This window comes from Marmota flaviventris, chromosome 10 (assembly GCF_047511675.1).
Source record: "Marmota flaviventris isolate mMarFla1 chromosome 10, mMarFla1.hap1, whole genome shotgun sequence".
NCBI lineage: Eukaryota > Metazoa > Chordata > Mammalia > Rodentia > Sciuridae > Marmota > Marmota flaviventris.
The window spans coordinates 30,310,173-30,337,553 of NC_092507.1; the positions used below are offsets into that span (position 1 = coordinate 30,310,173).

Genomic DNA, 27,381 nt, shown 5'->3' on the forward strand with positions numbered 1-27,381 from the left:
CGGTGGGAGTGCCGCGCCCAGTGAGGGCCCGGAAGTGGGGCGCGCGAAGATTGCTGGGCGGTTCTTGCCGGAAGTGGAGAGCGGCTGAGCGGAGTCCCGAGGTGAGGCAGAACTCTTAAGGTGAGGGTACGCGGCTGGGTAGGGACTGGGGTTCTTTCCGGGACCCACCGGTTCCTGGCATTGTTAGTGGCCGATCCCTGCTGAAGGGTCTGGGGTGAGGCCCTCAGGCTGACTCGGACTCCTGGGTGCGGTCTCTTGAGGTGGGGCCGGGGTGACCGGCTGAGCCGGGCGGTCCTGGAGAGGCCCCTCCATTCGATTTCACAGCGTTTTAGGTCAGCCTCAGCGGAGACCTTATTCCTAACGTGCCCTAACTGAAAGAAATCTCCGAGACCTTAGAGTCTTCCCTTTCCCCCGACTCGCTCCCATCTCACGGATGGGTAAATTGATCCCCGAAAACGGGAAGCAGTTGGTCTATGATCATGTATAGAGTGAGGAAGAGAATCGGAATTATTACTTTGTTTTCATAGATAACCAGTACCAGATCCTTCCGACGTTCATTACCTTGATATGCCTCTTTACTTGGAGTAGTCTTCCGGTCCGGGCAGCTGTTGGTTAAAGGCCACTTGATGCGTGGAACTTTTTTTTTTTTTTTTTAATACATTTAGCTGTTTGAGATACGTGGGAAGTTTTTAAGAGAGGCAAGTCCTGCCTTTGCTTTCAGATAGCATCTCTTTACTCCGAGATTGCTGCTCTTAACTCCGAAAAGCCAAGCCAACTTTATTGGCGGGGTTGTGTACTTTCGGAACTAAAATCAGGTGTTGGTGTGGCCCCATTACTGAGAATCTATAGTTACAGATGCCTTATTTAACTGCCCTCGCTCCCCATACTGGGGATTCAACCCAAGGATGCTGTACCACTGAGTTAAACCTCCAACCTTTTCTATTTTTCATTTTGAGACAGGATCTCCGCCAAGTAGCCCAGGGTGGCCTGGAACTTTTGATCCGCCTGCCTCAAGTCTCCGGAGTAGATATTACGGTTGGCTTTATTTAACTTCTTTATGTCTCATTTTGCTTATTTTTAAGTGGTCTCTGCTCACCTCCCAGGATTAAACTCAGAGTATAACATTATCTTTATTCTGTACCAGCCTTCTCCCGGATTCAGTGAATGCTGCTTTGAAACAAAACAAGCTAGTCCCTGCCTTCATGGACTAACAGTGTTTGCAGAAACCTTTCAGAAATAAGTATAAATGTGTTGAGTGTTAGGAAGAACAGGGTGCTATGGAATTATGTAACAAGGGGTTCAGAAAAAAATTTGAACGATGAATAGAATAATGAAGAGGAGATGAGGACATTTTATACAGAGGTTATTTTCAGAACTATGTAAATTTGAGCTCTTTGTAAGGATCCCTAAATGAAAATCTAGGGGTAGCCTGACACTTTCATTATTTATGGACTTTTAAAGGTGTGAAGTACATATTAAATGAGGCATTTAGCCCTTGTGGCTAAGAATATACTTGTTCTCATGAAGTTTACAGAACAGGAGGAAACAGGCAAGTAAATCAAAGATAGCTTACTATATGTACTGTAATGTATACAAGGCTATGAGAACATAGAGGAGAAATACCTAAACCAGATTTCCAGGCTTCCAGGTAGGAATGGGAGGATAAATAAGATTTTTTTTTTTTTTTTAAACCATATAGTGATCTGGGAAAGGTATTTCCAGGTAAAGAGAACTGCATGTGCAAGGACATGGAGACCTGGACTTGTGAAAGACTGACTAATTCAGTGTGACTGGAATTCCATAAATGCTTGGAGAAGTGGAGGAAGTAATAAATGATGGAGTCAACTATGGAGGACTTCATGCTGAGGAATTTGGATTTTGCGCCAGAAGTTATGGGAATGCTTTGATGGTTTTCTTAAAAAATATTTTTATTAGTTGTTCATGGACCTTTATTTACTTATTTATATGTGGTGCAGAGAATCAAACCCAGTGCCTTGCACATGCTAGACAAGTGCTCTACCGCTGAGCCACAACCCCAGCCCCCGCTTTGATGGGCTTTATGTGGGAAAAAGATGTGATCAGATTTGTTTTAGAAAATACACTATCTTGAGTGGAAAGGAACCAGACACTGGAGAAGTAGAAGTGTTTGGAAGCTGTTGCTGTAGTCATGGCCTGAACTAAGAAGGGAAGTGGAAATGGACAAGAGGGATCATATTTGAGAAATGTTAAGAAAATGAAAACCAGGGATTGGAGGCTGATTATGGTAATGAAGAAGTAGGAACAGTCTGGACAATTGCCTGGTTTTCTGGCCTAAAAAGCTGAGTAGTATTTAAATAGGGGATATAAGAGGTAGATTGGGAGAGTGGTAAATTAGGGAAGTAGCACATAAAAAATGAATTTTGGACTTGCTTAGTTGGAGGTGTTTGTAGCATATCTAAGCAAAGATGTCCAATAAGGTGTCCCAGCTAGAGCAAACAGCAACAGCAAAGGTGTGAAGCAGGAAAGAGCCTATTTTATTCAGTAATACCGGAGTCTGGAGTTTGGCAGAAACTGGGGAGGTGGGGTGGGGTTCATCTGCCAGGTTGTGAGGGTTTTGATGCCTTGTTTGGATTTCTTTTTTTTCCTCTCTCTTTTTTTGTTCTGGGGATTGAACCCGGGGTACTTAACCACTAAGCCACATCCCCAGCCTGTTTTTAAATTTTATTTAGAGACAGGGTCTCACTAAGTTGTTTAGGGCCTCATTAAATTGCTGAGGCTGGCTTTGAACTCTTCATCCTCCTGCCTCAGCCTCCCGAGCCACTGGGATTACAGGTGTGTATTACTACACCTGGCTCCTTGTTTGGATTTATTCTGTAATTGACAGCTAATTTGCTTGGATTATTCTGTAATTGGACAGCCATAGTCCAACATAAAAGAAATTTCTTTAGGCATTTCCCACCTTCATCATATGGGCGTAATTGACATCTCCGAGGGGTTGAAATAAAATGATAGCAATGAAAGTACCTTATAAAGTACAGCCTGCCAGGCAAATCGGAAGTGGGGTATTGTAAGTCTATTTTTGTTTAGAGTAGGTTAGCTATTAAGTTTGTAAAATGTTTTGTTTCCAGCCTGAGGGTTGATCTTTTCTTCTTACCCTTTTCTTGGTCATTCATTTGTTTAGTTATAATTATGATTTTAACTAGAATCTGAGCCCTTAAAAAGTGACTTCATGAATCAGGAATGGGGGCACATGCCTGAGGTCCCAGCTACTCTGAAGGCTGAGGCAGGAGGATCACTTGAGCCCAGGAGTTTGAGACCAGCCTGGGCAAGACTAACAAGATTTCAACTCAAAAAACAAAAACAAAAAAAATTAATAAAAAGTGACTTCCTCCTTTTGGTTTTCTGAGATTCATTTTGTTTAGAACAACCAAATGTAAAGTGTTATTGGAAGTTGAACCCTCTGGTTTGAAATTTAAGTATCCTTAACCTGTATCTTACCCAGTCCTAGTGATTATTCTTTTGAAATGTCATCATCATTTTCTTTGTTTACTACTGACCTGGCTTTCATACCTGATCTTTTCTCTACTATAATTAATCTCTTATCAGTTCTTTAGAATAATTTAAATATTATTTTCGCTAGCTTTGTGTTCTCAAAAAGTCATGTTTAAACTCCTTTATCTTACTTAAAAGTTCTCCACAATCAGTTTTGTGTGGGGGGGGTGGGGGCGGTACTGGGCATCAAACCTAGCTTCTTGTGTATGTCAGGGAAGAGCTTTACCACTGCACTATATCCTCAGTTCTACCCAGATCCTTATCTAAATTTTTATTGGATGGCACAAACAGCTCTACTAGCTCTACTACTGAGCTATAAACCAGACCTTTTGGTTTTTTTAATTTTAAAACAGGTTATTGCTGTACTGCCCAGGTTGGCCTCAAACTTGAGATCCTGCTGTCTCAGCTTCCTGAGTAGCTGGGATTTCAGATTGACTTTCTAATTTAGATTGGCTTTTTATTTGAGTCGTTTGCACTTCTCATTGGCAGTTCCTTTATATCAGAATAGGGTTTCTCAGTCTAGGCATAGTTGATATATTGGGCAGGATAACTCTTTGTTGTGGTGTTGTCGTGTGCATTGTAGGATGTTTAGCAGCAGCCCTCACCTCTGCCCATTGAATGCTTGTAGCACTTCCTCAGTTGCAGCAACCAAAAATGTCTTCACACCTTGCCAAATACCTCCTGGAGGACAGAATTACCCCTATTTGAGAACTACTGCATTAGCAAGTAGTTTACTACTGACCTGGCAATAATTGTGCAATGTTGGGCTGGGGATATGGCTCAAGCTGTAGCGCGCTCGCCTGGCATGCGTGCGGCCCGGGTTCGATCCTCAGCACCACATACCAACAAAGATGTTGTGTCCGTCGAGAACTAAAAGAAATAAATATTAAAAAAAAAATAATAATTGTGCAATGTCTTATCTCCCCAGCTAAATTCTCTGAGGACAGGCTCCATGGCTGTACTTAGCACAATGTACAGATTAAACATTCAGTACTCTAGAATGAATCAGTTATTTGTTTTCATTGAGGCATCCAGAAATTATTGGGCCTTCAAGGAATTCCTGGGTGGTCCTCAAAGAACTTGGCCCCTTCCCCCCATTTTCGGTGTGATCTTGTCTTAATAGAGAAATGCCACTGATTTGCACTAGAAGTAAGCTTTGTGTTGTCAGTTCAAGTCATCAGATTTCCCTTTCCTCTGTATTGTGGATATATAAATTTCCATTTTGTTCATGTTCATATGCCTTTGTTTAACCTGCTTAGTTTCATTGGGCAGGGATTATGTTTATTTAAGTTGCTTATGATTTATAGAGTTGGTGTTCACCTCTTTTGATCGATGAAATTATTGTAGTATTGTTAATGCAGTTATAGCCTTCACAATGAAACTATTTCTTCTTGATATACTATCATGTAAACCTAATAAAAACAACTACTGCTCTAAAAATATTCTTCAGCTACATTTGCAGCTCCGTTTGCCTTGTATTACCACACATTTGTGCCAGACTTTTCCATTTGGCCGGAAAATAGTTGAAATGGAAAAGTTTGGCGCACAAGTCTGGTAATACAAGGAATGGGCTTGCTATTTTTGTTTGAGGTTTTGGTTTGGGGGTAGGGATTTGTTTGCTTTTGTTGTTGTTTCCTCCATAGATCATTAAAAAACTCGTGTATTGTTCATTATTGACTTAACAATTACAGGTCTTTTCATATATTTAGTTGTTGTTGAATCATGGCTGAGGATAAATATCCTTAACCGTATGTTTACATGTGGGAGTAGAAAATGCTGTGGGTTTTTTGTTTTTGTTTTTTAACATTTATTTATTTTTTTTTAGAAGTTGTTGGACACAATACCTTTATTTATTTATTTTTATATGGCGCTGAGTATTGAACCCAGGGCATTGCACGTGCTAGGCTTCACTGCTGAGCCACAATCCCAGCCCTATGAAATGCTGTTTTAGTAAAATAATTCAGGATGAAATCAGCCAGTGCAGTTGTTCTACAGTGGAAAATATGTATAAGATGAAAGGGCCTGCTGAGTACTCAATGCATTTAGTCTTAAAATATTCTTTGAATGTAAGGGAGAATGGAGCCAATGACCACATGAAGGTAGGTTTGCCTTAAACCATAGAAACAGCTAGTTTCTAAGTCTGACTTAAGCTTGTACACTGTTACTCATTTTGCTTACTCCTGAAGTTTCAGATAGAGGACTGTGTGTAAGGAGGGAACAGGAGACAAACACTGATACTGGGTTGGATTCCTTCCCTCCCTAGAAGATAGGCCTTTCTTTTTCTTTTAATCTAAACCTCAGGTGGCAGTAACTCAGGCACTAAATGTCATTGGTTTCATCAGCGAAACCAAATGCTTAGGGAAGAACAGTGGCTCATGATTTGGGTTATTAGATTTAGATGACATCTTTACTGGAGCAAAGTGGTGTCCTTTGGTTTCTGGGTTAAACCAGCCAGAAAGTATCTCCTATTAGCATGTTTAGGTTTTACTTGTGATATGTTGGAGCCTAGTGGTAAGAATTTCTATATTATTAGGAGTAGAACTAACTAATATATAGTTTAGTGGTAGCTTAGAAGAGATATCCACATAGAAATTTTTTTTGTTATATAAAAGTTACGTTTCTCTGTTAAAATTTGGAAAACAAAGGGGGAAATTTTTGAAGACCCCATCACCCTAATGTGACAAATACTGTAAATTTTATGATCTCATCACATTTTTTTTCTTTTTTAATATTTATTTTTTAGTTATCGGCAGACACAACATCTTTGTTTATATGTGGTGCTGAGGATCGAACCCGGGCCGCACGCATGCCAGGCGAGCGCGCTACCGCTTGAGCCACATCCCCAGCCCCACATTTTTTTTCCCACTGTGCATTTAACTATTTCCCCATAATTAGAAGTCTAAGATACATATAACTATAGTTAGATGTCTAACATTGCAGTGGACATCTTCCTGCCCATCACTTTTCCTCATTAGGGTTTACTTAAGATAAAGTCTCAGGGGGTTGGGGATTTAGCTCAGTGTCAGAGCGCTTGCCTAGCACGCACAAGGCCCTGGGTTTGGTCCTCAGCCCTAAGGGGGGAAAAAAAAAGATAAAGTCTCAGGTAGGATTTATTTTCTTAGCATAAAGTCTCAGGAACAGGATTACAAGGCTAAGAAAAGCATTTTGAAGCAGATCAGTTGGGCTACCATAGTATGTATATAGGCTGACTTGTATGGTTGCTTTTTAATTTTATTTGAGTGATAACTTAGAAGAACATCTATGGGGCAAAATAGGAAATATTTTAACATAGTAGTTACCTACCAAGATAGAAATTCTTACTTCTGGCTTAATCACCTGTTGAGATGTGACAGAACTACAGGAGAAGCCTGGTTCTACTTCTGGAATAGCCAGAAGGAATTATATTGAATTGTTAGAATAATGAAAGAGAAGCAACTTTGATAAGAATCTCTTGCCATTTCTGTTTTGTCTTGGTTTCAAAGCACCAAAGAAATTGCTGGAGAATCAAGCTCAGTTTCTTTTTATTCTGTGTGCTATTCAGTCTCATGATCTCATGACATTTCTTTGTCAATGATTTGCAAACATCATCTCCAGGCTTGATCCTTTTCCAGGCTTTATTACTAAATACTGGACATGTTCACTTAGAAACTTCCTTTTCACTTCAAACTCAGCATATCCCAAACTGACCCCATCTTCTTTTCTTTAATAGAAAATGCTAGAACGAGTTTCTGCCTATAATGTCATCATTCTCTTAAGGCCCCCCATATGTACAACTCTGGGGTCATCTTTACCTCCCTTCTCTGAATGCCACTGTGTTTTCAGTCAGTACCACACAGTTTAAGACTTGTTCTCTGTTTAATTCACACTTGTTTTGTGTGACCTCCAAGGGCCGACCAAGATCAGTGGGTGGAAGTTGCAGGGAGGCAGATTTGCATCCATATAAGGAAGAATTTTTTGATACTTTTGAGTTGCTTAATAGAATGGGCTGTCTCAGAAGTTTCAGGTTCTCCATCACTGAAGGTGTTTGATCAGAGGTTGCCAAACTAATTGCTTAGAATTTTGAAAGGACTGTTCTACCATCAGATGGTGCTTTTATGATTTCTAGAAATGCTGCTAATCCTGAGAAATGATAATTCAATTGAAGGAAGCTTTTTCTCTTCTGCTAGACTCCCCTGAAGGCAGGGAAATTATTTTACTCTTCTTTTATAGTCCACACACATTTAATTCAGGTGCTGGTTCCTTATTTGCCTAAAGGTAATTATTCGTGGGTTAATTCTTTTCATTTAGTTTCAGTATCTGGTTAGAACCAAATGTTTTCTAGTAGCCTTCTTATTTTATAGCTAGATGAATAATAGCTTTTAGCCTAAACTTCCAGGCCCTAACATTTTCACTTTTCTCTAAATTCCATTTTGTATATCAAATAGTGCTTATTTGCTGGTTGATTTGTTTTTAAGTCCTTGGTATTAAACCCAAGGGTACTTTACCAGTGAGCTATATCCCCAGTCCTTTTTTTTTCTTTTTTCTTTTGAGATAGATTTTGCTTAGTTGTCTAGCTGGGCTGAAACATGAAATCTTCCTGCCTCCGTCTCCCAAGTCATGGAGATTACTGGCAGGTACCACAGTGCCAACTCAGTGTACTTGTAAATACTTAGTTTTTATCAATAGCCCTTCACTCAAAAGATAATGTCATATTTATCACAACATTAGATCTAAATACTACCTGTGTTTTAGTGTTTTCCACAATTTGACCCAGCTTGCATATTTATTCTTATTTCCCATGATACTCCATGATCTTCACAGACTAATCTTTCTGTACATGCTTCTCCTATTTTCTGTATCTGGTTTGCTTAGTCTTTTTACTTTGATTTTCACTGAAATGTCTTTATTTTTTTTGTTTCTTTTTGTATTGGAGATTGAACCCAGGGCTTATTAACACATGCTAGGCAAATGTTAGCAGCAGAATCTTTCCCTTTTTTCCTCTTGCCTTTTTATTAAGACACCCCACTTCCCTTCTAAAACTTAACCGCCTCCAGTCTTCATTCATTTCTTCAGAACGCTGAGAGCATATATTCATTTATACCATGTAATTCAGAACCATAGCAACAACATTCTGCAAAGAAAAATCTTCAGTATTCTGATATTTTACTTTCCCTTATCTATCTGAAGTTAGATAATCTCTAACAGAACTTTTAAAAATATAGCATTCAACATCTTATTGGCATTCCATTTTGTTGGCCTTCTCAAAAATAAAAGCATCTGAACTGTAGGGACTGTTTCTTCTGCAGCAGTCACAACACACTTTGATTTTATGAGCATCTTATACGTACTTGGTTGTTCTAGGTGCTGGGAGATAGGGTGGAACTGGCGGGAGAATGGATAAGTTCCTGTCTTTCTGGAACTTGTATTGTAGTACATAGTATGCAGTGCTAACATTTTACATTTGAGTTTCATTTTAAGACTTCCAAGGTGATTATTCTCAGCTAGGAAATCAAGTTCTTTGATTTTTTTTTCCCCCACAAAACTCTGTGCTAGGTGAGGATTATAATCTATGAAACGACTGTCCCCAAGTTTCACAATTAATATGTGGCTGGTTGAAATTCAGATCTTCATTTCCTAAATTCTAGTTTTACTTTAACTTGTGTATGTTTACTTATAGTTCTTGGCTATTACCATTTAGAAATAAATGGCAAGGAACAAAGTTAGGCAGAACTGGTTTTCTGCTCTGACAGTTATCCTTTGGGAGAAGTCTTATTTTAAATATCTGCTTTCCAAATATGTCATCTATCCTGAAAGTGATTGAAAAAAATATTGGCCTCCATGGAGAAAATTGAAAGCAGAGAAATTTAAAGTTGCTAATAATGTAACTAATGACACCATAAAGAGGTCTTGAACCCACAGTGATGTTCCCAAGAAACAGTAGGGGATGGATGCTCTGATGAATCACATAAGTCCTTTAAAAGCCATTATAGAATGACAGAGCCTCAGACCCTTCCGAATATTTGTGCACAAGGCCTAGGTTCTCTGCTTATTGGTTATTTGCTCTCTGGTAAGCTTTTTTTTTTTTTTTTTTAATAATATTTTTAGTTGTAGATGGACAACAGTTCCTTTTTTTTTTTTTTTTTTTTTAATGTGGTGCTAAGGATCGAATCCAGTGCCTCACATATGCTAGGCAAATGCTCTACCACCAAGCCACAACCTCAGCCCCTCTAGTAAGCTTTTAAATTTCTGTAAATGTCAGTTTTTTCATTCTAAAAATGGGGAATAATATCTATATAACACACCTGACAAAATTATTTTAAGTCTCAAGAAACCACAGATTGATGATGTAGAGCATAACTGCGTGGGATCAGTTTCTAATTAATATTCTAATAAATAGCGTTATTTTTCTTGTGGTACTTAGTTGAAGACCTCTATATCAGTGTGATTTGTGCCTTAGAAAACATCATTTATTTGAAAGATGGAAGTGTTTATAGGGTTCTGCAAAAGCAGGTAGGTGGGGTTGGGAGTTTGGCTCAGTGGTAGATTGCTTTCTTAGCCTGTATAAGGCCCAGGTTCTATCTATAGGACTGCTCCCCACCCCAAAGGGCAGGTAGACAAAAAGAATTACAAAATAAGAAGAGGGAGTAAGGGGAAACACTTCACAGACTTGACAGGAAGAAGAGATAGCCAGACTTGTATTGAGGGGAGAGTGGATATGGGCCTTAATTCATTCATCTCTACATCTACCAAAAACTCCTATTGATCTGTTATATTTTTAATGCCTACTACATTTATAGTTCTGGAATTACAAAGGCAAAATCTGGTCCCTATCCTGGGGAAGCTAATCGCTTACTGTTAAATTATTTTAAATGTTCTCTGTTAGAGAAAAGTGCACAATGTCATAGAAGCACATGCTGGAAGTGCTTTGTAGGGAGGTGATACCTTACCTTAGACTTAAAGGACAACAGAAGTTCCAGAGAAGGGGTAGATTGCAGAGGGAAAGCAGCCAAGCAGATAGGATAGCATAAAAAGAAGTGAGAGAAAGCACGACTTTAGAAAATGCAAGTAGGTCCTGAATTGCTGTGTTTGTGCTGAAGAAAGGTGTAACGAGATAAACCCATGGAGTAAAAGGAGATAAAGCAGGACTAGATTATGGAAACCCTTGTTTGAACTTCACCCTGAAATCTATGGGGAGTTTTGAATGATATTAAAGAATATCTTTATTTACATTTGCATGTGAGATGGATCATTCTGGCTATAATATGGAGAATGGATGAAGAAAAGGTATATTATTAGAATTAGGGGAGACTAGCTAGGAAGTTACTGCAATAATCTGTGCAAAGTCTTGATGACAACTTTTTTTTTTTTTTTTAATTAGAATGGAGCAAGGTACCTCTATTAGTTAGATATGCAAAATAGATCTTTTTTTTTTTTTGTAGATGGACACAATACCTGTATTTTATTTTTTTTTTTCTATTTTTATTGGTGGCGGGGATTGAACCCAGCCCCTCATGCATGCTCGGCAAGCACTCTACCATCGAGCCACAACCCTGGCCCCCAAGCCTATGGATTTTGATGACTGATTAGCTGTGGGGAATAAGGAAGAAGACAATTTAGTTAACATTTATGGAATTTTTACTATTTTCGAGGACTATTCTCTCTGTAACTCTCTGTATTTTGTGGATTGTTATCCCCATTATGTAAATAAGGAAACTGAAGCTCAGGAAGTTCAATTAACAGTTCAGAGCGAGGTGAGTTAAATTCAAACCCCCAATCTATCTGACTACTACTTCTTTTTTTCCTATCTGCCCTCTCTAAAGACTGCTTTTGTCCATACATAGTGGTGTATGCCTGTAATCCCAGCAATTTGTTATGCTAATGCAGGAAGATTACAGGTTCGAGGCCAGCCTGGGCAACTTGGTGAGACCCTTTAGCAATTTAGGGGGAAAGGGTCTCCAAAAAAAAAAAAAAAAAAGTCTGGGATATAGCACAGTAGTAAAACACTCCTGGGTTCACTTCCCAGTAACACCCCACCCCCACCCCCACCACAAAAAAAGGACAATTCTTGTTCACTGTTTCTCTCCTACTTCCCCAGTTACCATCTTGGTTATTCAAGTAATTGCTGATAATGTTGGATTGTAGAGACTGTGAGAGTCAGGGGTAGGAGAGCAATTTTAGGGTTTTGTTTTGGATATTTCAGTTTGAGTTGCCTTTGGAACATCTGTGTAAAGATGTGCTGGATACAAGATTCTGAATCACAGAAGAATGGCCCAAGATGGATATGCTGCTCCAGGCATCTATAATTATAGGTGGTTGCGGTGGTACCATTGGCAAATGAGCTAAGTGTCTTAGTTAGACTTCAACAGTAGTAGCTGAAGACTACAAGGAGTGCACATGACCACCTAAAGAGTGTGAATGTTTTTAGAGAGTGAGAAAAGGTGTGTGTTTTGGTCCCTTTAATTCAGGACATTCTTTCCCATAACATATCAAATCTCACCCTTCCCCCACCAAAACAAAAAAAACAAGTACTTTTCCTCTGTGTTTGATTAATGGTAGAATGAGATTAGCTATAAGTGGTAGCTGTATTGTCTCTTTTTCATGCTTCTTAACTCAGCAGAAATATAGCCTGTATAGTACAAGTTAAATATAAAAAAAAGGGAACCAAAATCCCCTGGAGGTGTATTATTAAACTTTTGAGATTGGTTGTTGTTCACAACCCTGGCAGCTTGTACAAACCTACACATCTTGTACTCCTGTCTTCATGTTAACACTAGTCTCAACTTGTAGTGTCCATTGTATATGAAGAATATGTTTTATAATATAACTGGGTAATATCTATTCATGGAAGGTAGCTTGGGAGTTCATTGTTTTCCTTGCCTTATCTCCTAGATTTTTTTTTTTTTTAATACAGTTTTTTGGTACTGGAGATTGAACTCAGCCAGGGGTGCCTAACCACTGAGCCACATCCCCAGCACTTATTTATTTATTTATTATTTATTTATGAGGCAGGATCTCACTAAGTTTCTTTAGGCCTTGGTAATTGCTGAGGCTGCCTTGGAACTTGTGATCCTCCTGCCTCAGGCTTCTGAGCTGCTGAGATTACAGGCATCTGTCACCACACCCAGCTCCTCTAGGTTTATAAAGTGTGGATTATGTCTCAGTTTGTCCTTGGCCAATACCCACTTTGGATATTGGTCAATAGTGTAACATAAGGGAGAGTATATTGGCTGCTTCTAGTTTTTCTATCTGTGAATAGAGTATAGATCTGGAAGTTTCTGCTTTTTCTCCAGGCCAGGGAATGGAGACTGATTTGGTTCTCTTTGTCATTTTTTTCCTTTGGTATCCTTTCTCTGTTTATTGTGGTATTGGGGATTGAACAGGGGCTCTCTATCACTGAGCCCTTTTTATTTTTTATTTTGCGATATGGTCTAAGTTGCTCAGCTTGGCCTTGAAGTTGGTGATGCGCTTTCCTTAGCCTCCCAAGTAGTTGGTATTACAGGCATGTACTAGCCTTTGGGAGTCTTTCAGACAGGATTCTCTGACAAGTGACTAGACACAGAGAGACCAGGGCCTATACACAGAAAAGAATGGACAGGGATTATATTGTCTTGTGAGCTGCTGATCTTTTTCACAGTGAGGACAGTGTGTTGAGATATTCTGGCATGTCATCATTTTGGGGTGAATCATAATTGCTGTGGTCATTTTAGGCATCTTCCAAAGGAGTTAAAGTCTTTCAAGTTTAATTACCTAAATTAATTAATGAAGGATCTTCCAAAGTCAAGGCTTTAATTGAAATTTTTAAAAAATATCTTTGTTTTTGTTTATTTGTTTTTTTATGTGGTGCTGAGGCTCGATCCCAGGGTCTCATACATGAGGAGCAAATACTCTGCCACTGAGCTACAACTCTAGCCCCTTTAATTGAAATTTTACTGACTGATTTTTATAAGATCACTCAAGGATTCTAGTTCTTTATGTAAATGTATATTGGTGACATTTTATTTACACTTAGGTATATAGTGTGGACAACTTTAAGAACCCTTGTCTTAGCATTTTGGAACACTATATGTTAGATTCATTAACTTTTTAATTTTTATTATTTTTTATGGTACTGGTCTGAATCCCAAGACCTCACACATCTTAGTGTTATTCTAGCACTGAGCTACATCCCCAGCCCTTTTTATTTTATTTTGAGACAGGGTTTCACTAAATTACCCAGGCTGACCTTGAATTTGTAATCCTCTTGCCTTAGTTTCCCCAGTGGTTGAGATTACAGGCATATGCCACCATGCCCAGCTAACTGCATGAACACCTACTACCTGTCAGGTGGTGATCTAGATGGTAGAGTATAATAAGGAACAAGTTAGATAAAGTTCTTTGTATTTTGGAGTTTGCTTTCTTTAGGATTTGAGACATCAAATGAGGCAATTCAGGTAAGTTAGTACTTGTGAAAAATATATAACAAGCTTTTTTGAATGTGTTCAGTCTTCTTTATCATATCCAGATCCTTCCCATCCTCATTTGAAACCTGGCTCAAATGACAGTTTCTCCATGATATCCTTATCTGATCTTTCCAGCTGAAACCCTCTTCCTTCCCTGAAACCCCATAGCACTTTATTTTCAGTTCATTGCGTTAAGCATTTTTTTTCTATTTACTTTATAGTTGTTAGTGTATATGTTAAATCTCCCCCATAGATCACAAGTAATTGAGGGTAGGGCAAATATTCCATTCATCTTGGTTTGGGACATTTTGCATGCAGGTAGTGGGATGTTATGTGGGTTTGAGAGTTATAGGGGAACTACACTGAACTCGAGCCAGACTTGAGTTGACTACTGACTTCTCCAATTACTAGCTGTGTGACTATAGACAAGTCCTTTATTTTGCAAGTCCTTTAATGTCACTAAAATTTAGTTTTCTATTTTTAGGAGTGTAGTAATTATCCTTCCATTCCTCAATATTGTTGGGAGTCTTAAGTAACTGAGATAATGACCATACTTATAAATTCTAAATATCTATGCAAATGCTTGTTAGTGTTATAATAGTCAATAAGTATGTGAATGAGTATGATTTGCTTTAGTAAATACCTTTTTCTAAGTAGTTCTCTTGTTTAATGAAGTTTATATAATTTTGCAAATTTGTTAGACGACTTTTCCATCTTAATATTATCGTCACCTCCTGTGGGTGCTATGTAATATTAAAGTAACAAATGACATTTGTTTCAGCAGGTGGTACATTATGGCTGACATGCAAAATCTGGTAGAAAGATTGGAGAGGGCAGTAGGCCGCCTGGAGGCAGTATCCCATACCACTGACATGCATCTAGGATATGGAGATAGTCCTTCAAAAGGTAAGAAGTCTGCAGCCCAGCAGAATGTCTTGAGTAGTGTCTTGGCCTTAATTTTTCTGTCATAGTGAATTTTCTTTGGAGCTGACCTCCCAAAACACTTATTCTAGGTAGTTTGTTTCTTTTAATTCTTACTGCTGTGAACAGATAGGGAGGAAGTGACTTGTGCAGGGAGGCCTGTGGTTAAGTTATTTTAACACAAGAACTTCCTGCTTGTGTGATATTTCCAGTTCTTTTTTAGCAGATGACTCCAGTTTAAGTCAAATGACAAGTGATATTAAAATTTCTTCTCCAAATGATTGTCAGATCAACCATTTTGCACAAGCACTAATTGAAAATAGAATGTTAGAGCTAAAAGGAATCTTAAAGGATCATTTTGTTTATTTTCATTTTATAGATAAAGAAAATTAAGCTCAGAGTTAGTGGTGATATTAGAACTGGAACCTGGGTTTCCTGACTCCCTTTCCAGTATTCTGTGTACTATACTACCTTGTCCCTTCTCCCCCATTTTCACAGGGAAGTGTGCTTTAAAGTGCACATCCTTTGGATTGTGAATGATTCTTCCTGGTGTGTTTGTCTTTACCAGGAGCAGTTCCATATGTGCAAGCATTTGACTCACTGCTTGCCAGTCCTGTGGCAGAGTACTTGAAGATCAGTAAAGAGATTGGAGGAGACGTACAGAAACATGTAAGGATGTTGTGCCCTTTCCTTTTAAAGGCTGGTGGTTTTCTTAACATCCCACTTATCCTTGGTTTAAGAACCCTTTTGAGAGGCTCCTGACTCCTTTTTCTGTACCTGCACCAAGGAGTTCATTCCAGGCACAGAAATGAGTCTTCATTTTTCTAGGTATCCTGCCTTTATTACATATTCTGTGTGGGTTTCTTTATATAGAAAGCTTGCTTGTTGTATAAAATCGGACTCTGTTCATTTTTGTGATGAAGAATATGCTACCAGCCTGATCCCAACATATTATGTAACCAGGCCTAGGATGGCTTATTCCAAGGAGTCATTATCATGACTTAGCCTTTACAAAACTGTTTGCTAGGTATTAGTTATGCTAATGTGGGTTATTTTCACACTTGACCCACTGCAAGAATATGAAATAAGTAATGATGGTTGCCTATTTACCACCTCCTTTCTGTTTCCTACATTATCACCACTACCATCACATACTCCACTCTTCATATACATCCTGCCTCTCTTTGGAACCCAGAACTTTCCTACTAATGCACTGAATGACCCATTTTTAGACTCTTCCTCACTTAAACCCTAAGCCACTCATATACCAGCTGTTGACAGTGGTCTTAGCTCTAGGGAATAGGACTGGAATTTGGACTTACACAGGTGTGGGGGAGCTTGCCTTTTTTCTTTATATAGTTCTATAACATTTGAAAGAATTTTAAAATGTGCATCACTTTTTATCTTTGAAAAATGCAAATTCAGAAAAAAATAGATTATCTTCTTTTAGTAGTACTTTTATATTTTAGTAGTGCTTAGTAACCTTAAGTTTCTTAAATTCTTTTGACTATGACCCCTTAGTAAGAAATAACATTTGTAACTGAGATAAAAAGTTTTGGGGCTGGGGTTGTAAGCTCATGGTAGAGTACTTGCCCAGCATATGTGAGGTACTGGGTTCAATTCTCAGCACTGCATATAAATAAATAAAATAAAGGCATACACACACACACACACGTATGTATTTACAAAGTAGTGCTTATAATAGTTATATGACTAGTTATATTGCATTTTTTAATTTTTTCACTGTTTTGGAAATAATTGCAATTTAGTTTGCTGCTCTCTTACTTTATTAGTTTTCACTTTTAATAAAATGCTGGTTATGGGCTGGGGTTGTAGCTCAGTGGTAGAGTGCTTGCCTAGCATGTGTGAGGTACTGGGTTTGATCCTTAGCACCACATAAAAATAAATTTAAAGAAAGATTATGTCTGTCTATAACTTAAAAAAAATACTGGTTATGTCTCACTGAGTTGATTTCATTAATTGTATGCATGATCTAGCATTTGAGCAATAACTTAACCTGAAGGAGTAAATACCTTAAAAATTTTAGGCATACATTTGGGCCTTTGCCTTTACTCCTACCTCCAGTTTTTGAGGAAAGTGATTTTTGTTTTTATTAATTTTGGTGATGTGAGGAGGGATTTTTCAGTGCATGTCAGAAACAACATATGTGAAGTGGCTAACTTGTCTTCATCTGAAGCTAGCCCTGATTATCTTCATTCCTAAATCTGGCTACATATCCCTGATTTGTTTTAGCAGGAACAGTAGTAAATGTGATTCTGATATCAGTCTCTCGAATCTGGAATTCATGAGGAAAACAATATGAAGGTCCTGGGTGCTACCAGACCTCATGGAAGTAGAGGTTTCAGGTTATTCTTATCAGGATCTTTCCAGTTGTAATGTGTCATCGATAGAGCTGATTTTGCTTCTCTCCTGCAGGCAGAGATGGTCCACACTGGTTTGAAGTTGGAGCGAGCTCTCCTGGTTACAGCTTCTCAGTGTCAGCAGCCAGCTGGTGTAAGTTGATGACTAGCTGGTTTAGTTTTGGTTTTATGTTTAGGTCAAATTGAGAGATTTCTGCTAAGTTATCACAGCATGGTAAGACCTACCAGACATTCACACAATGTCCCAGGGTTAGAGTCAGACTTAAAAGTGCCATCATGGGAATGTGCCATTGAGTATTTATTGGTCTGTACTGGCTTTTTTCCTCCCTCTCATTTTGCTTAGGATTTATTTACCCATGGGACTTAGCCACTTCTCTGAATATACAACTTATTATTGTAGAGATAGTTCTCCTCCTTCATCATGGGTAGGATTTAGTAAAGCTTCTATGGAATCTGAAAACATCTGAAGTACTGCTTCTCCCCTTATTACTCACTGATTGGGGAAAATTTCCCTTTAATTTTACCCCAACTCAAAATTTTATGCTGCAGGATGTGAAAAATTGAATTAGAAAAAGCTGAGATGTTTCTCAGAATGGAAGATTTTTAGTATTCTAGGCATAGGAGGGTAATCCAGCAGTCTTTCTGCTACTGTTGTATTATTAAAAAGCCTTGACCTTGGCATGGGTCATTACATAGTTTGTAAAAATAATGTAAGATAATTTGAATATATTAGAGTTTAGTCTTTAATCTGCCCTGAATGGCTATTTATCTAAATATATTCTCTAAACCCACACTTGATCATAAGTCAAGCAGCTGAGACACTGTTACATTTTCTTTGCTGTAGAAGGGGCGGCAAACCACAGCCTGCAGGTCAAATCTAGTCCACCACCTATTTTTGTAAATGAAGGGTTTTTTGGAACCAGTGTTTATTGTCTGGTTTTTTCAGAGAAAATATTTGCGGACTCCTGGTTAGACAGTATTCATATAAAGACCTAAAATTTGAGGTATTTGGAAACGAAGCTTTGAAGGAAGGATAAACACTGAAACTTAAGATCCATCTGTTTTGCTGAGCTGTCTGCTCAAATGTCAAGTCCCCTAATTACATTTGATTCATTACATCTCTATTCAACAGCTGCTATATGATTAACAATGCATTGAGGGCTATAATGATGACAAAGGAGAACTAAGACAAAACCCCTGGCCTTTGAAGAATTAATGAGAAAGAAAAACATGCTCACATGGGTCCATTGTACTGGTGTATAGTGGAGTGCCAAAATTAACTTTGCTAACTGTAAATGTTATAGGAGGCTGGTGTGGCTGGGGTTGGAGAAATATTTGGATAGATGGAAAAAGAAAACATCATCACAAGATGCAGACATAAACTAATATATCCTGTTAGTAGGACAGAAAAGAGACAAGTAACTGAAATGATGGTGGTTTTGTAGTATAACTGGAGTATGGGTACTAAGCATGAAGAAACACACAACCCATCCTGAGGAGTTGGAACTTTATGCAGAGGTGAGATGATGAGGAGTATTTTAGTCATGTAAATCAGGATAGGATGAATATTTATTTATGTGCTCATTGTATTCCATAAAGATTTCTTGCTTTCAGGATCAGAGTTGACCAACATATACAGCTTTTGAGGAAAGATTCTAATCTAAACCTTTTCCTGTCTCTTTTCCTAGAATAAGCTTTCTGACCTGTTGGCACCCATCTCAGAGCAGATCCAAGAAGTGATAACTTTTCGGGAGAAGAACAGAGGCAGCAAGTTGTTCAATCACCTGTCTGCTGTCAGTGAAAGCATCCAAGCCTTGGGTTGGGTGGCTATGGTGAGCAGCATTAGTTTCAGGAGATGAAAGGGATACACTCAAAGAGGGAAGAAGATAAGATTGGAAAAGCTAAATAACTGACTGCTTCTTTCTCTCTAGGCTCCCAAACCTGGTCCTTATGTGAAAGAAATGACTGATGCTGCCATGTTTTATACAAACCGAGTCCTTAAGGAATATAAAGATGTGTAAGTCTAGCTTTTCCTCAAGGGGTAGAGGACAAATCCAGCTGGTTACTTCCTGGAATAGCACTTTGGTTAATTAAGGCTATCCGTGGCTTCTGTGTCAGTTCTCTATTTTCAGGACTACTTTTGCCTCACGCATGTTAGGCAAGCATTCTACCACTGAGCCACAGCCCCAGCTCCAGGGCTACTTTCTAAAAAGCGTGCTAAATACTGGTTCATTGAAGGTACATTTGCAAGCAGGAAGTGTTTCTGCTTTCACATCTCTTTTTTTTCCTCCATAGTTGGTAGAGACCCTTTTAGTTTTCTGATTCTTACGCTTCCAGCTTAGGAAATTTTGCTGTAGGTAATGTGGACTAATGTCCTTTGATTTGCCTGTTTATACAAGATTTTGTTCCTCTATCACAGATTTCTCACTGGTGCCATGGCAAGGGGTTCAGTAGGACTTAGCTAGAAAATACCATGACTATTAATGCAGTCAGGTAAAATGAGAGAGTAAGGCTGCCTTGCCAATGCAGGCATGAAGCTAGGAAGGTTATTTTATGTCTTAACACACAGGCAGACCTGTCCTCACTGGCTTCTCGATTGCTAATTTTGAACTTGAGTGACTGTAAGCAGCAATTACTTAGTTACATAGCTTTCTAAACACCTCTGACCATCACTGGTCAACCAACATTTGTTGAGTAACTGTTCTGTGCAAGAAATAAGCCTTCATTTGTATGAAACGTGTTGCAGAAAACCAGGCACATCTTTGATCTCTCTAGCAACCTGGAATGAACATCACAGTGATTTGTATTTACCTCATTATTTTGCAGTTGAGGAAAGTAGGTCTTGGGCTAAGTTACCTTAAAGTCTTATAGCTAATAGGTAGGAATAGAGAAGACCTGAAACATAGTGCAGTTCTATTTTTATAATTCAGTGCTGATTATTTTCTAAAGGAAAGTTTGTTCATTTGATTGTTTGTTTGTTTATGAGGGGATGGAACATATTAACACAAGACACTGTCTCATGAGAAGTGAGTTTCTTCGAGTCCTTGAGTTCCATAGTGATGCCTCAGAAATCTTGGTTCTACCATGGCTTCATGCACAAAATACTTGCTTTTGTGTTTTACATGTTAGGTTCTGGCTAAGACCTACTTTGAAAAAATAATTTTGCTTTTAAGAAAGTTTTGAGAAATATTGCTGCTATAAGAGATGGAAGGAGATCTAATCCAGTGTCCCTGTCCTACTGAGTTTGGTCTAATTAGGATAATTGGCTAGGATTTTTTCTCTTTTTTAAAAAAATTATTTTTTAGTTGTAGTTGGACACAATACCTTTATTTTATTTATTTTTATGTGGTGGTGAGGATTAAATCGAGGGCCTCGCATGTGCTAGGTGAACGCTCTACTATTGAGCCACAACCCCAGCCCCTTTTCTTTTTTCTTTAAAAAATAAAAATAAAAGTAAAAAAGCTTAGTGGCTGGGCACAGTGGCACACACCTGTAATTCCTGCTACTTGGGAGGCTGAGGCAGGAGGATCACAAGTTCAAAACTAGCTTTAGCAACTTAGCGAGACCCTGTCTTAGAATAAAAAGAAACTCTGGGATGTAGCTCAGTGGTAGAGTGCCCTTGGGTTTACTCTGGAGTACACCACAAAAATAAATATTTTAAAAAGCCCAGTATTGATGAAAAGCTACCATTGACCAGAGCCTAAGAAACACCACAGGCGAAGATATGACTTATAAGCAGGAGAGGTTTTGGAATCACTTACTGCCTATCACAAGTTCTTTTTAATTCTTTTAGGGATAAGAAACATGTGGACTGGGTCAAAGCATACTTGAGTATATGGACAGAGCTACAGGCTTATATCAAGGAGTTCCATACCACTGGACTGGCCTGGAGCAAAACGGTCAGTGAGTCTTCCTTCCTTCTCTATTTCTCCAGGACCGTAGAACCAGAAGGCCTGAGAAGGAATGCTAGTTTTTCTTTGGTGGAGAGTAGAAAGGAAAGGGAAAAAGAGAAGAAAGTAAAGAAAGCAAGTTTCAGTCAGCCTTTAATCCTAGGAATTCAGGAGGCTGAGGCAGAAGGATCATAAGTTGGAGGTCAGCCTCAGCAGTTCAACCCTGTCTTACCACATTAAAAAAGTTTGTTGAGGGGGTGAATCAGTGACTATGGGAAGTAGCTCAGTGGTAAGAGGCCCCTGGGTTCAGCAATCCCCAGTACCAAGAAAAACAAGTGTCAGAAAGAAGAAATATTGAGTTCTGTTTTTGTGTGTGTGTGTGTTTTAGTCATAGACAGGCACAACACCTTTTTATTTTGTTTGTTTCTATGCAGTGTTGAGAATCAAACCCAGTGCCTCACACATGCTAGGCAAATGCTCTACCCCCCTGTTCAGTTTTAATAAACAGGTCACGGAGAGCAATTGGTGTTAGAGGGGAGGAGGCAGATGAATGAGTCACACTATCCCAGCCCTCAAGGCACCTATAGATACTAGGGTTCTTGTGGTGGTTGCACTTGGCATGGGGTTTCCTGTCTCCACTGTACAGGTTCAGCATGAACCCTTGCGCATGACCCAGACTGTCTATGGCTCTGACTTTAGATGAGCTGCAGAAAGATCTAGAAGAGGCCACTAGGTAAAAGAATATTTGATGCCCTTACAGTAGAGAAAAGCAAGATTGAGACAGAAAGAAAAAGTTGCAAAAGAAATCACAGAAGAAACCATAACTTCTTCACAGTGAAAAACCAGCCATGGTGTTTGTGAAAAATCAGTATATAATGGGATATAATGTGAAAATCAGTAATTATGGATAGAATCAGATAAGCTTGTGAAAAATCTGTATTACTTTAATAGGAGTGAGGGGTATGGGCTCATTCTCAGACCATGGAAGTGGTCATGATGCCAGGGGCTATTAGAAAAGCATTTGCAGAAGATAGCTTCAAGATTAATTTAATGAGGTCAAGGGAGTTGGAAGCCTCAAAGAAGATCAAATAGTCAAGCTTGGATGTCTTTTCATTGAAATAGGGACCAGGGAACGATGTACAAATAAGGGAGCAGGCAAGAGATGATGAAATCAGTCTTAAATGTGTTAATCTGAGGTACTGGTACCATACTAAGGAAGATGTCAAGTAGACTTTTAGAAATATGGGTTTTGTTGGGAGTCAGGTGAGGTCAAAGGTAAAATGTGAAGGTTGAGAAATAAGAGCTGAGAGTGGGATCCTTGGGAAAGGTTGAGAAGGAATAAAGCCAAATGTGGTGGGGGTAGGGATGTTAATTGTTGCCTCAGGGCTATAGAAAAGAGCCCAGATACACTGGACACATTTGAGTCCCTACTGGGAATGGTACAGAGTGGAAGAGAGAGGATGACTATTAACTTATACTTATATTCCAGGGGCCTGTGGCAAAAGAACTGAGTGGATTGCCATCTGGACCCTCTGTTGGATCTGGTCCTCCTCCTCCCCCACCAGGCCCACCTCCACCCCCAGTCCCTACCAGTTCAGGCTCTGATGACTCTGCTTCCCGCTCAGCCCTGTTTGCACAGATTAATCAGGGGGAGAGGATCACACATGGTGAGTACTTTGGCAAGAACAGTTGGTACAGCAAATTGGACTAGAGCTCACCAACCAGACACTATAGCTAATCTGCATGTGGAAGGACTTTTTTTGGGTGTCACTTTCCTTCAGGTTGCCCACGGGGACAGCAAACATGACTTAGGTTGAAATTGAAACTAGGTGATATCAGTTGGGGGAAGCCCTCTGCCCCATGAGAAAGTGACTAAATATTAAACAGCATATGTAGAATAGCTTCTTGTGCCAACCATACAGTACTGGCAGTTTTCACCAGAACTTTCTCCATAGTACCACATGGTCCCTCTGGGATTTCACTGTGTCAGGAGCTAACTTTCTCAGAGGATGCTTATTAGCCACATGGGAAGTTTGCATAGGACTAGACCTAATGTTATAAAATATGAAAGCCTTATACACAGCTGGTGGAAGTCTTAATTGTACAGCCCTTTTCTGGGAATTGACTCAAATATTTTTAAAAAGTTTTGTATTATAATAGTAACTAAAAATGGTGTGACAATAAAAATATCCAACAGTGAGGGAAAAGGCTAGTTAACTATGCTATATCCTATTCATGGGGTATTATGTAACCATTATATTTTCTTCTACCTAAAGACTTGTAATGTTTAAAGGGGAAAAAAATGTAAACTTATAACCACTTTCAGCCACTATGAGGCTCAGTAGACCCAGCCCAGCTGAAGAAGTTGGATCTAATTGTCCTCCCCACCAACTACAAGCCCCTCCACAAGATGGCTCCCCTCTGCCAGAAAATAAACTATAACCATTGACTGTGGTAGAACTAAAAACATCATCCAGTATTGGTTCTAGGGTCAGTATAGATGGGCCATGTTTAGGAGTAAGGTGTGGGTCAGTCTACTAAAGGAGATTATGGAATCTCTTTCTTAAAAAAAAAAAATTATATATATATATATATAGAGAGAGAGAGAGAGAGAGAGAGAGACAGACAGACAGACAGACAGACAGATATAGATAGGTATTAATATATCTAGCTATATAAATATATAAGGCCTGCGGTTGTGGCTTAGTGGTAGAGCGCTTGCCTGGCATGTGTGAGGCACTGGGTTCGATCCTCAACACAGTATAAAAATAAGTTAAAGGTATTGTGTCCATTTACAACTAAAAAAGTATATATATCTACATAGATATATTTTAGAACCATAGGTTAACAGGTTTTATTAAGCATTAATTGGTTGCACCAATTTTGTTAATAGTGTATACGGTTTTGGCCAAATAAAAACAATATGACTAGAAAAAAATACTGGATATTTTCCACAATGATTGGCATTGGTATTGGGGGAAGAAGGTTAGTTAGAGGTGAGGGTTTTGTTTTTTGGTTTTTTTATTTTTTAGTTATAGGTAGACATAATATCTTTATTTTATTTTTATGTGGTGCTGAGGATCAAATCCAGTGCCTCATGCATGCTAGGTGCTCTAACTTTGAGTCACAACCTCAGCCCTGGGTTTTTTTTTTTTTTTAATGAAGTCATGTAATTTAACCTAGGGAGAGAAGAGAAATTATAAAAATACTTCTCCAAAACTGCTTATAAGAAAACATCCCAAAGTCTCCAGTTTTTGCTTTAAATTTTCTACTAACAATCAGTTTAACTTCCAATGGCAAAAGTTGATAATTGGCTCAGCCCAAAGCTCTTGTAGGAAGAACGGGAACAAGGTAGCTGTTGTTCTTACAGCCCTGAAACACGTATCTGATGATATGAAGACTCACAAGAACCCTGCCCTGAAGGCTCAGAGTGGCCCAGTACGAAGTGGTCCCAAACCATTTTCTGCACCTAAACCCCAAACCATTCCATCCTCCAAACCAGCCACAAAGGAGCCACCTCTCCTTGAACTGGAGGGCAAGAAGTGGAGAGTGGTGAGTTAAAAATACCTGGAGTAGGGGAAGGAGGAGTGAGGACAGGGGGTTTAAACAGAATTCAGCCAAATGAATGTCAGGGTTCTGACTTATAGTGGAAGAACAAAAGTTTGGGATAACCTCTTGTTGTTGGTGTGTGCTTTATGATAAGAATTCTGGAGTATCTCTTTAACAGGAAAATCAGGAGAATGTTTCCAACCTGGTGATTGATGACACAGAACTGAAACAGGTGGCTTACATATACAAGTGTGTCAACACGACATTGCAAATCAAGGGCAAAATTAACTCTATTACAGTAGGTGAGTCTTTGTAGTTGTCCTGGGCACGTTCTGTGGTATAGCCTGAGTGGGCTAGAACCATTTTGCCTACCCTCATCCTAAAGATTCTAAAAAATGTGTTAACTTTCTTTTAAAGTTACACTGCTGACCTGCTTCCTTTCTTCTCCTAGATAACTGTAAGAAACTTGGTCTGGTATTTGATGACGTGGTGGGCATCGTGGAGATAATCAATAGTAGGGATGTCAAAGTTCAGGTAACCTGATATCTTGGCTCCTTCTTTTGGTCTCTGAGGTATTAATTGAAAGAGACAGTGGACTCATAGATATTGCCTTGGTAGGAATCTGATTCTACAAAGTCTGTAAGCTGAGCTGCTTTGGATGTAGCAGAAGAGGGTTGGCGCTTCAAGGGAGCTCTTTCCAGCATCCATCCCAATCCACCCCCAGTATCTAGTATCTGTTGTGCACCTGAGAGCTTTTTCATGTAGTTGCTAAATCACGCGAAACAGTGAAAACTTTCCCTACACCTTACTATTGTCTTTCCCTGCCTTCTGGGACTCAGTTCTCTTGTTTTTCTCTGCAGGTAATGGGTAAAGTGCCAACCATTTCCATTAACAAAACAGATGGCTGCCATGCTTACCTGAGCAAGAATTCTTTGGATTGTGAGATAGTCAGTGCCAAATCTTCTGAGATGAATGTCCTCATTCCTACAGAAGGCGGTGACTTTGTAAGTTTCTTGATTTCTTTTAGTAGTATAATGATAAAAGCAGAAGGGACTTAATAAGACATCTTGCACTCAAAAAAAAGCTATTTAAAGGACATTGGACACCAATGCAAACCAAATAGAAGTGCACAGAAACAAGGTAGTCCCATGTAGTGGAGCTCCAAAGGAAGGTGGTTTCTGCCTTTATTTTCTTGAACTCAGGGTAGGAAAAAGAGTCCCAGCACCCTATGAAGCTAGCACTATTAAAGCATTCATCTTCTTGTTTCACACAGTGTGTCTGAAGATTACAGATCACTGAACAGTATAACACAGCATGACTGGGTGGCTTCAGTTTGTGTCACTCCATCCTACCCTGCTGTCTGGGTTAAGTGGAAGCAAGAAATGGAAAAAGTGTGAGATTTAGCTCCAGCTTGTTCTTTAGCCTAGATTTCAACCTATTATCTCTTCATTATTTGCAGAATGAGTTCCCAGTCCCTGAGCAGTTCAAGACCCTATGGAATGGGCAGAAGTTGGTCACCACAGTGACAGAAATTGCTGGATAAGCAAAGTGCCAGTGGGTTCTTTGCCCTCTCCCTTCACACCATGGGATAAATCTGTTATCAAGACGGTTCTTTTCTAGATTTCCTCTACCTTTCTGCTCTTAAACTGCTTCTCTGCTCTGAGAAGCCCAGCTACCTGCCTTCACTGAATATACCTCAGGCTAAGATTTGGGGTGGGATAGCAGGTCAGTTGATCCTCTGCAGGAAGGTGCAGCTTCTCCATATCGGTGTAGCCACACCACCAGTCCATTCTTAAGGAACTGCAGACCTGGACTGGTGCAATTTAGCTTTCAGCTTTTGGAGGTTATTCTTCCAACACACAGTCCTTTGGGAGGAATAAAACAGTCCCAGGAGTTAACAGATCAGAATGTGCACACTAGTTAATTTTTTTTTTTTTTTTTTCCTAACAATGAGCATGGAGGTAGCAGAAGCTGGTATGATTCCTGATAGTTTTCCTAACCAAACTAATTTTTCACTGTTGACAAGTGAGGCAAGGGTTGCATTGGACCAACAGCTGAGGCTTGGCCATCTAGCATTCCAAGCAAACTTTTGTTTCCTTTAAGCATTCCTTTATTCTGCATTCCATCCTGGGTCTGCCTCAATCATGAGACAGTAGGTTCTCCAGTCCTGGCTGCAGTAGCAGTGCTATGGGTCTTGTACCCTTTCTTTCTCTGGGATCCCTGCTCAGCACCTTCCTACAGAGATAACTTTAAAAGAAAAACATCACGCCATTCCAAGGAATGGGGCCCTCCTCCTCCTCCCCTGCTAGGTGCCTGTCATCCACCTTTGCTGCCTCCTTTTGCGTGTCATGCTCAACAGCTTAGGGCTCCTGTCCAGATCCCTGAGCAGAGGACTAAAACCTCCACTGCAGGTTGGTTTTAGGTCTCAATTTACGTAAGAATCTTGCACAGCATTGCTAATATCAGTTTTCCCCTCTAGGACACACTTACCAAAATATGCAACTTTTTTTTTTTTTTTTTGGTGGGAGGAGAGATTGTCCTGTGACTTCTACCCATTTCCTAAGGCCTGTGGAAATAAACCTTTATGTACTTAAAGTTATACAGAAAATAGAATAAAGTTAATACCAAACTTGCTTATTTACCTATGATATTTGCTAAACAGAGATATAAAAATATTGAAAAGAAAAATAA

The 27,381-nt window shown here is 39.2% G+C and overlaps 1 protein-coding gene across 6 annotated transcripts; it reads left to right on the forward strand.

The window, feature by feature from the left end:
• Cap1 (cyclase associated actin cytoskeleton regulatory protein 1) lies at positions 1 to 27,323 on the forward strand. 6 transcript variants are annotated; one of them, XM_027937401.2, is made up of 14 exons: positions 1 to 101; positions 961 to 1,035; positions 14,731 to 14,855; positions 15,439 to 15,539; positions 17,307 to 17,384; positions 18,940 to 19,083; positions 19,183 to 19,268; positions 21,045 to 21,150; positions 22,631 to 22,808; positions 24,512 to 24,693; positions 24,869 to 24,992; positions 25,142 to 25,224; positions 25,551 to 25,694; positions 26,150 to 27,323. In XM_027937401.2, the coding sequence occupies exons 3-14, from the start codon at positions 14,744 to 14,746 to the stop codon at positions 26,231 to 26,233; spliced, it is 1,422 nt and encodes a 473-aa protein (XP_027793202.1). In that variant the 5' UTR covers positions 1 to 101; positions 961 to 1,035; positions 14,731 to 14,743; the 3' UTR covers positions 26,234 to 27,323. The 6 variants fall into 6 exon arrangements, with proteins under 6 accessions (XP_027793202.1, XP_027793200.1, XP_027793201.1 ...); XM_027937399.2 differs by having other exon boundaries at positions 14,734 to 14,855; XM_027937400.2 differs by having other exon boundaries at positions 15 to 120.
• Positions 27,324 to 27,381: the final 58 nt, after the last annotated feature.